The 10,679-nt window shown below is 32.9% G+C and overlaps 1 protein-coding gene across 6 annotated transcripts in view; it reads right to left on the bottom strand.

The window, feature by feature from the left end:
• The window catches only part of LOC106873190 (kinesin-like protein KIF21A), a 212,552-nt gene that overhangs the window by 40,265 nt on the left and 161,608 nt on the right, over positions 1-10,679 (bottom strand). For 4 of the 6 annotated variants that reach the window (XM_052969483.1, XM_052969485.1, XM_052969486.1 and 1 more), the window contains 3 exons: positions 7,599-7,700; positions 6,245-6,401; positions 3,772-3,814 (listed from right to left, as the gene is read on the bottom strand). In XM_052969483.1, coding sequence (XP_052825443.1) covers positions 3,772-3,814; positions 6,245-6,401; positions 7,599-7,700 — 302 coding nt within the window. Of the gene's footprint in view, positions 1-235; positions 270-3,771; positions 3,815-6,244; positions 6,402-7,598; positions 7,701-10,679 lie in introns of all 6 variants that reach the window. The other 2 variants (XM_052969487.1, XM_052969488.1) reach the window with 2 other exon arrangements.

Raw genomic sequence — 10,679 nt, 5'->3', positions numbered from 1 at the left:
AATACATTTTAGATTAAAAAATAATGATTGGAAAATGGAGTGGAGTTGTAAAATATGTCAATATTTGGGGGGTAAGCATTAAATGATATTAATGGGCACTGGGGGTGGGGTGTATATAGGCCATTATATATATATATATATATATATATATATATATATATATATATATACACATGGTTATTTGAGAACCTGTGACAACACACAATATTTGAACTGCAAAGGAACCCATACTTACACGTACGGGGGAGGTACATTTTTTGACATTCATGCTAGAAAGTTTAGAAAAATAATCATAAAGGCAACAATGATAATATACAATAAAAAGTAAAAAAAAAATGTCAAATTATGATTATTGTGATGGGAATGGTAACAACAATAACAGTTTATGTAGAAAAATAAAAAACAAACATAGAAAACTAGAAAAAAAAGGCAGCATTCTGTTGACAGGCACAGGAAGGTGATGTGAGAAATCCATTAATGTCACGAGAGTGGTGGTGGTGGTAGCAGCAGTAGTAGTAGTAGTAGTAGTAATAATAATAATAATAACAATAACAGAGACTAAACACATGGAGTGATTTTTCAAGACCATAGCAATTCTAATGCAATGAAGCACACTAAGACAACAGCAGCAAAGCAACAAAAGTCACTGGAAATCAAACCAATATCACAACAATAGGGAAGGGTGGATATGGGACAGGCCACCGCAATGAAGAATAAAAGAGAAAGAAAGTAATTTGTTAATAACATAGCTTTAATAAAAAAAAAAAATACTATTTTAAAAAATAGAAAATATTTGAAAGAAACAAAAGAAACAATAGTCCATACAAAATTAATCTGGGACCAACTTTGCTATTATTAAGATTAACAGCCAACAAGCCTATTAAAGTTCATAAGAGATTATATGAAAAATACATATTAATGCTATAATACTGAATTCATAAAAGACTATTACATACATATATACTTCTTTAACAAGAATCATTCTGACAGTGACTTTGAAGTTTTGGCCATCATTGGACAGTTCAATGATTGCTTTGCTGGCCAAAACTTCAAAGTCGCTGTCAATACTATTCTTGTTGAAGAAGTTTATACTCGTACATACATATTAATCTGATAAATTTAAAGCAATTAAAAAAAAAATACATAGCCTGCTTTTTTTATATTGAAAAAAAAAAAAAAAAGTAAATAAATCAAACAAAATTATTTAATATTGTGACTTTTGTCAGCCTGCTTTTAGAAAATATTGACTATTAAAGAACTAACCATGAAGGAGTAATCTCTATGAAATCAGCCAACAAAAACTGATTTTATAAGAAAACTTTCTTATATTAATTAAAATAATTTGGAAGGTAAAAAAAGAAAAAAAACTACAAATTTATATAAATGTAGCATTTTTATGATTTAACTATAAGTAATCATACCAAAGAAATTTTTTATTTTTAATGAGCAAGCAGATTTTAAGTCAGGATATTGAAACAAATAGGTATATAATTGCTATTATTTACACTGATTACTCGAATTAGATGGAGATTAATTATAAAGAAATATTTGTTACTTTTATGCTAAAATTATACAAGACTCAGGTAACAAGAACTATTTTAATTAGCCAACACACTAACCACATACAATTTGTAAGACATATATAAAAGACTTTCAACTAAAATAGTGCCAGTAAAGGCAATCATTGTTGAAATCAATTTTACATCAAAAGGTACTATGTGTGTGTAGCTTGACTGATCAACAGTAGAGTTCTGGTTAATTGAAAGAAAATGTCATTTTATGAACTGATAATATTATTTGAAAAGAAGTGTGTTTCAGTATAGTGTGGCCTTTTCAGAGTTATAACAAATAATGCTAAGCATTTCTCTTTGGAATTAGTTGTTACACACACCTGCTATCATGCAGAGATCAGATTCAGTGTTCAAATGGAGCAAGATGATAGGTGAACTCTGATCTGAGATAAAACATTCTCAGATAAACAGCTACCTATTTTTACAAAAGTTGAGACTCATTCTGGAGGCAGTCCAAACAATGAAATAATAGCAACAGATTGGAATTAGACTCATAAGCAGATAATTCAATAACTTATCCATTTCGGCAGTTTATCATCATAGGATAGATGTGTCTAAGAATCAGAGCTAAGTCATTGAGGTTGACTTAGCGCTGATATCAGACCAAAGTAATTTTCTGCCATCTCCTTTCCTAAGTGTCAGCTTATGCTAATAGTTACAGGAAAGACATTGTAATTTCAGCTGGCTCAGTTTCCTTATTTTAGACAAACTAAGCAGTTTCTAACAACACAGAATTATACAAATTTATATTTTCTTCAATTCTTGATTGAATGATTGCCATCTAGATTGCACCATACCAGAAGCTGGTTTGTTGCACTTTAAATGTGTAGAGATGACACCATTATGGTTGTTCAACTACTAACAAAAGAGCTACAACTACAAGTCAGGAGGAAAGTATGTTTTGGAGAGTGATACTAAAATTATTCTAACAATGGACAAACTACAAGTTAAAGCAAGAAACAATGAGGACTTGGAAAATTTAACAATTTCACATGTATTCAATAATTAAATTAACATTTCTTAATGAAAGCATTACAAAATACAATAAATTGAATAAATATTCAATAAATACAAATCTGAAACTAATAAAATATGTAATATAGTTGAAAGCCGATCAGGTTTAGACTACATTAAGGTACGTGTCAAAATTTGTTTTATAGAATCTAAACTATAAGGATTAAAACACTAAAGAGAACCCAGCACAAGATAGTCTCATCTTGTCAGAGAATCAGTTTCTAATCCCTATGATGCACATAGCTGAGGTACATTTCAGGGGTGTGTTTATGGTAGTGAAATCACTGAATGATATTTAACTCTAAGTCATAAGTTTAAATCCAATGTGTTTCTGATCAGGAAACTTAATTCTACACAGCCTCACTTCACCTGTGGTAAATCAGCATGCTGTCTGAAGAGGAATGACAGTCTCAGTTGCTTAAACAGCCCAATACTAGAGTTAAGCACTCAGTCATGGATCCTTGATGATCACAAGAGAATAACTTAGCTGTCTCAGCCATTAAATTTTCTAACTTGACAAAGAATTCATTTTGTATCAGTAGAATCTTTTAGTCAGCATATTTAAATGTTAGTCAAAAAACTGATACAAAGAACTATAAATACTAACAGGCTTGTCACAGTATTTTCACCAAATGTCATTTGCATAAAGTTAACCAGCAAACCAGGAGCCAGAATATTTTCTAAATGACAACTGAAGCATTTCTCCAATTTGATAATTCAATGATAAATTCTGTTTCAATATTTTCCAAAAGCTTCGTGTTTATAATATGGATTTCTGCACACAAGACAGTAATTTTAATAAGAGAGAGGATATAGCTGATTTAATTGGCCCCAGTCTTACTAAGATTCATTATACTGACCCTAGCCTAGGGGTTGAAAAAGTAAACTCTAGTAAAATCTGAACAAAGAATGTACTGGTTCAGAACTAAATTTATTCCTTGTCCCTCTCCAGCCGGGTAATAAATAACCAATGACACTAAATGTTAGTCAATGTACTTGGAATTTTATAACATCTTACTTTATACATAAATTTAAGAAATTAGAATTTTTCAAATTGTACAGCATATTCTGATTCTAAATGATTCCAACTAGATAATTCCCCATTTGTAAAGCAGTTTATCTGATGCTACATATAAATAAGAAGGAGGAAGAAAAACACATGAAATACTGTGTTAGTGTTACTCACTTGTCGACAGGAGAGGTGGAACCTGAACTAATACTTTCAGTCTCTGAAAATAAAAAGGTGAATTGTCTTTTAATACAAAAGAATAGATTCAGATTTGTACTTCTCAAGTAAATAACTTCTAAGACCATGCATTGAAATTCAAGTAATTACACTATGTAGGAGTTATTTTAGTCATTTAATAATGCACAGACTTCACCTTTATTTTATGAGGTGTCAAAAACTTCTGTTTGCAAATCCACAACCAATGAAAGAATAAAATGTGACAAACTTTTAGATCAGATTGGAAGATGGTGGGGATAATGAGATGAGATAGTATTGACAAATAGCAGTACAGTAGACTTATCCAACCCATGTCAGTATAAATAATAAAAAAAAGGACATTAAAAGAATTTCTAAAGTAAGTTTGATGAACAACAGTAATATTCAGGAATTAGATGTTGCATAGATGTAAACAAAATTATGTAATGATAAATTGCAACACAAAGTCTGGGTTTAAGATGCTGGGCTTTGACTATAAAACGCAAAGTTTTTCTAAAGTAAGTTTTAGATAAAGTTTGAAAGGATGGGATAGTCATGAAAAGAGTGTCACTGATCATAGGTTAGCTTGATTTAGGAATGACTTGTGGCTAGACAACATGTGTGTTGTTGTTAGCTGCAATCAATTATTTTATTAGGTTGAGGAGAAAGTTTGTGCACTGTGTTAAAATAATGCTTTTTTTTTTAAATCTATTTTTGTGGTGCAAGTGTTCATTCAGTTCATGTCACGTTCAATGGTGACTCATGGCATACAAACTTTTCCTCAGCCTAGTACCAAATAAACTATCTCAACAATGAAAGTTCGGTAAGATGGATGTAACTCAATGAAAATAGGAAATATATTCTATCATCTTTAGTATCAGAAATGTCTAAAACAGTTCAACATAACATATTAGTCTCTTGTAGATAATCTAACAGACACCAGCACCTACATTTACCAGGTGTTGGTCCAATGTACAGAGTGCAGTGAATAAACTGACCTTTAAATTACGCAAAAATGAAAATAACACTGACATCTCATTTTAACAGATATATTTACCAAAATTACATAAAAATACCTTGAAACACAGAAGAGTAAATTCATTCAATAAAATCACCATTGACTTTAACCACGGCCTCTAGACGACTTCAGAATCTCCAGCAACTCTTCTGGACAGTCACCTTGTTTAAGTTGGTGAATGCTGCCATAATCCTTGCCTTCAATTCATCTTTGGTATTACAAGGAGTTTTGTTAGTGTTTCGCTCAACTGCACTCCACACATAATAATCAAGAGGGTTTGCAGTCTGGAGAGTTAGGTTGTCAGATCTTAGGGGTGATGTGGTCGCAGAAATTGTCTAACAGCCATGACAGGGTTCTCCTGCTTGTATGGCATGGTACAGAGTCCTGTTGCCAGACATAGGGTTTTCCAGCAGCCTCCCTCTTGACCCAGGGCAGCACTAACTCCTCCAGGCACTCGATGTAGGCCTCTGTGTTGAGTCTGAGGTCATGCAAGAAAATGAATGGAGGCATAACATTGCCATCACTGGTGATTATTCCAAACACTAAGATGTTGACTGAATGTTAGATTTTTATCACTCTCAATACATGTCCTCAGAGTGACACCCAAAGACCCAGGAATGTTTGTATTGGAGCTTCTGACATGAATGCCAAGTAGTACAGCATATTATATCCAAATTTCTGGCAGAGTGAATTGTATCATGGTGCTGTTTTTCTCACAGACTGTGCCCAACTGACTACTATACTGTGTAGTGAAAAAAATCAAAAACAAAATGTGCATGCGCAAAATTAAAAATATAAGATGGCGACAATTTACCCATTGCAACCTGTGCATAATGCAACAGATACCAAGTCTTTATATCATTTCAGCACCCTTAATTAATTCTTAAATTTACATGGTTAAAATGCAAATGTAGGACTAAAGTGCTTATTACAATATCCTAGCTAAAGAGAACAATTCAAACTCAGAAGTAAAGTTTCAAATACCTTCATTTGTATAACTAAGAAAGACTGGACACTGTATGCATTTTTGGCAATGATCTCAACACATTTTGTTACAAACACTGAATGGAGGACAGGTGGGTGACAGAATAGTCCCTATGCCTAGCCCAAGTAACCCCCTAACTTCTGCAACATTTTCACATTTTTTTTTCATTTTATTATTTTTCACATTTCTCTTTTTGTATTAGGAAGATTACCTAATTTATTGTACTCTAGGCAACTGCCAAAGTTGCTGGTACCTTCAACCAGCCCTGGTCACTGATCAAGATGTAAGTCAATGCACAAAAAAGGGAAGAATGACGGTCCAAAGGATTTAAGTTTACCATTCAAGTTCAGTGATTACATTCTTAATACTGAACTTTAGAAGACAATATCAAAGTCAGTTACAGCCATGCAGTGCTACAATCCAATCCATTGTAAGATAGATCAAGAACGTACCAGCATCATTTTGTACAAATTCTTCCATGTCAATGTCTATTCTATCAGCCATCATATGCTTCAATATGTCTTGCTGTAAGTTATTATTCACCATGCATTGGTGAAGTTTAGCTTGAAGTTCTTTTAATTCAGTCTCTTTATTGGCACATAAAGTTCCCTGAAACAGTAATGGAAAATAAGTAAAGATTCATATGAAACAATATACTGTCTATTTGTTAAAAGCAGGAAACACCATAAAGATGAATACTTCTGCCATAAGACCAAAACTAACTTGTACATACATACATATCAAAATAACCACAATATTAATCTGTGCTAAAAGAAACTTCTGTTTAACCAGAATGATTAAATTTACATGATATTCTGAAGTTCCTCAATTAGTAATTATGAATAGTAGCTAATTCATATCAAAGTTTCAATGGCAGTTAATATCCCAACTGCTTTGTATTAGCCAGGATGGCAATCTTAAACTAATCTTGACAAACGTTTTTTAGTCTATTTAAATGTCTGAACACCTAATGAAACATTTTCTGCATAATATTCAAATGGCACAACTTTGTCAAATGATTTCTTTAGGTCAAACAAAAATAAAGAGTTTATTTTTTTACCAAAATATTTGCAGCATTTTCACAAAAGATATAGTAATTGAAGTTCAATTTATTGAGAATCTTGCTAAACTGATCGATCTTGACTGCTACTAATTTACTACTTTGATAACAGAGCTTTAATTTGAAATTCAATATAGGGAGACACAAGTTCAATCAACATTTCTTAACCAGAAAGCAAACAATTTAGAATTTCATCAACTCCAGGTGATGAATTCTCTCTGTACAGATTACAAAGTTTAAGCTAAGAACAAACGAGAACAAATTGTTTGTTCTTAGTTTAAACTTAGTAGTCTGTATAGAGAGAATTCATCACCTGGAGTTGACCAAATTCTAAATTGTTTGCTTTCTGGTTAAGAAATGTTGATTGAACTTGTGTCTCCCTATATTGAATTTCAAATTAAGGATTTTAATCCTTTTGATACCAACTCAACTGAAACCACTTTGAGTTTTATGATACCAGTTTAATAATGGCAAAGTTATTTTACTAAATTTTTCATTATTTTCAAAATTAATCAATACAAAGGCAGTGTATTTTAACAGAAATATGGCAACAAAAGGGTTAAACAATCAGCATTCTTAGTTCTAAACTTTCATAGCCACTAACATGATTAGCCAACACAATAAAATTTTATGCTATGTTGATGATATCCCGGCCAATCACATTTACCTTCCTTTAGTAAAAAGTCACAAGAAAGTCACATTACAAGAACATTTAAGAAACAAGGATTACAGAAGGCTTATCTTACCTTTAATAATACAGATTCCATTAGATGTCTAAACAAATATTGACTCTCCAAAGCATTGCTTTTACTGAGTATAACTTGTAGTTTCTCTAATTCATCATTGTTCTAAAAATACAAGACATTTGTTTTTGTTAATGTATTCAGTTTTGCTTTCATATAATTTCAAACAAACATTTATATACTTTAGTAAATATCACTCCCAATTTTTTCTGATTTTAAGTATCTAAACTAAAGCCGTATGTTTTGAAGTCCAAAATATAATAATGATTTCAAATTTTGGCACAAGGCCAACAATTTTGGGGAAGGGGGTTGGTCAATTACATCAACCCCAGTGATCAACTGCTACTTATTTTATCAACCCTCACAGGATGAAAGGTAAAGTCAACCTTGGCAGAATTTGAACCCAGAAATTAAAGATGGACAAAATGTTACTAAGTATTTTGCCTGGCATGCTAACAATTCTGTCAGCTCACTACCTTAGTCCAAACATATAACTTTCTAAAAACAATGCTACCTATATGTGTGACAAAAGTTTTGACAAAGAAACAAAAATATTTATAATAAAACTGAATGAAAGACCAAACATATTGCGTATGTGTTTAATTGGCAAAATATGACACCCCCCACTAAGTATATCAATATCTGTTCCAACATATGATTTCACATCAAGAATCTTACAAAGCAAATACATAAATGTAAGTGCTGTCTATAATTAAACTAATAAAGTTTCATATACACCCAAACTTACTTTTATTATACATTCAATGCCACATTTATCAGTATAAAAGATGGAACCACTTCTTAGACATTACTGTTCCCAGATCTACTCTGACCTGGAGCAGCAGAACCTGCCAAAGTCACAGTTATGGCTTAATCAGCACATTAAAGATTGCTTTCCTATTCACATGAAAACTGGATCCAGCAGACTGTGGAAGAAACCTTCATAGTTCAATGGAGGGGAAGGCAACTGCAGCAATGCACTGTGTAGTGCAAAGAGCAGGATGAGGTAAGACATCTTGGTCATTGACTGCATCTGTCTCTATCGAGAGTCATCTTGACCTGGTCTGGCCACTTGATTGAAGATGATCCAGATAAGAGAATGAGATTGACAATACACAGTTTCTCTTCACTTTAAGTCATCAGTCATCCTCACTCCAATCAATGAACATAATATCAGTATATATCATAAAATCTATTTTATTGTCCACAAACAAAGTAATTTCAGTTTCATTACATATTTTTCAGTCAAACACACAGATACATCACATAACCTGAAGTTCAGTATATTTTTGGAGTATAGCACCAAACATCATAGACTTGTGTTCATCTTTCTAAGTCAAATTCAAATCCAGATTAATCCATCTCCATTCTCACTTCTCGTACATGTCTTCAGATATTAAGTAATAGTGCTCATGATAAAATGAACCCAGTACACTCTGTAAAGTGGTTGAAATTAGGAAGAGTATCAACTTATAGAAATGGATTCCCAAAATGGACTGTACAAACAGGATGTGAACCCTGACCTGTCTAGGAAGGCTGTAACTCCAAATAAGAACTGATTTGGATCATGACAAATTGTCCAACCCATGTTAGCAAGGAAAATGGATGTGAAAGGAGGGAAGATATCAACTTTAGGAAAATTGACTGCAATCAAAACTGACTTGGTGCCAATATCCCTTCATGAAGATGAAAACGTTGGTTGTGACTCTCAAAAAGCAATTGAGAGTCACAAGACAGTTTCGAGTTAATGTAGTGGAGGCTGGGATATAAATATTTACATCTAGACTTTAGTCCATTTTGCACTAGCTATGTCTCCATCTGTTGCCCCTCTTGCCTATTTAGTACTCTCTCATCTATTGTCCCCTTCTCTCATTCACTGCACTTTGCCACCATTGTAATGAGTAAAAAATTTTTTAGATCTATTTTTTCATGCAGCCTCACCTCCATAACCATCAAAGTCTATCTACTTTTCTCTCCTTCCCATAATGATGGATTGTGCATTGTATCTGTTGGCACCTAATCACCCCTCTATTTAACTTGCTATACATCTAGCCATTACATCCACTTCTTCAGACGACTCCTTCATTGACACCACTTTCTTACCCTCACTATGTCACTCACATTCTCTCTTACAGGCAAGCATCGCCCTGCTATACCCGTAGACACTATTATCTCCTATTTCTCTCTCCACTTCTATAATGAACAGTAACAACATTGAACAGAGGACTCCCTTTTTATTGAGGGGCACAAAGCAACCTCACCAGTACCATGATAATATGCACCCCATTCTCTCTATGAAGTGGTTGCGGAATATACAGCAAAAACAGGTGTGAAACAATCCTTTAATCTTGTTGAGAACACTGCAAGTCCTCTAGTGCAGCTGCTCTTTACATTCTGTAAAATATTGGTGTTAAGAAGTGCATCTAACCACAGAAAGCAAGCCAAAAATGAAACCTATGAGCAAGACCCATCAAGGAAAGCAGTAATTCATCTGAACCATCAAGAAAGGCAGTAACTCCAAATAAGAACTGATCCAGACCATCACAACTTGTTCAAGCCATACCAGTAAGAAAAGCAGATATAAAATGATGAAGACTGGTAATTGTTCAAGTTCTTTGAGAAAAAAAACAAAAAGAAACTAAGCACTGAGTAATAATAGATTCTAGAAATTTGAAATTTCTCAGAAAATTAGAAAATTTCATGTGTAGTAAACTAGTGAAAAATTAGAATATTAAATGCATAAGTCAAAATGAAGCAGAAAAATATTCTGGATTACTGACCACATTTGTCAGGGGTTTAAATTTTACTAAAAGTGATTTAGTTTGTGAAAGATGTATAACTTTTGTTCTAGTTTTTCTTACTGACCAAAACAGATTCCACTCTTTTTGTTATATGGACTGTTAGATATGTAATTCGTCTGATGTTCCGTGTGTCATGTGGTTCGTCTGAGTTCATTGTTTCATTGTTGTTGTCTTGTGGGACTGTCGTAGTAAAAGGTCATTGATATATATATGGCGGACATGACTTTTGTTTATTCATAACGAACATTGGGTGAGTGCGTTCTTTGTATGTAATTGAACAATA

Source organism: Octopus bimaculoides, chromosome 7 (genome assembly GCF_001194135.2).
Source record: "Octopus bimaculoides isolate UCB-OBI-ISO-001 chromosome 7, ASM119413v2, whole genome shotgun sequence".
Lineage (NCBI taxonomy): Eukaryota > Metazoa > Mollusca > Cephalopoda > Octopoda > Octopodidae > Octopus > Octopus bimaculoides.
This window is presented reverse-complemented; position numbering and strand designations above follow the sequence as displayed.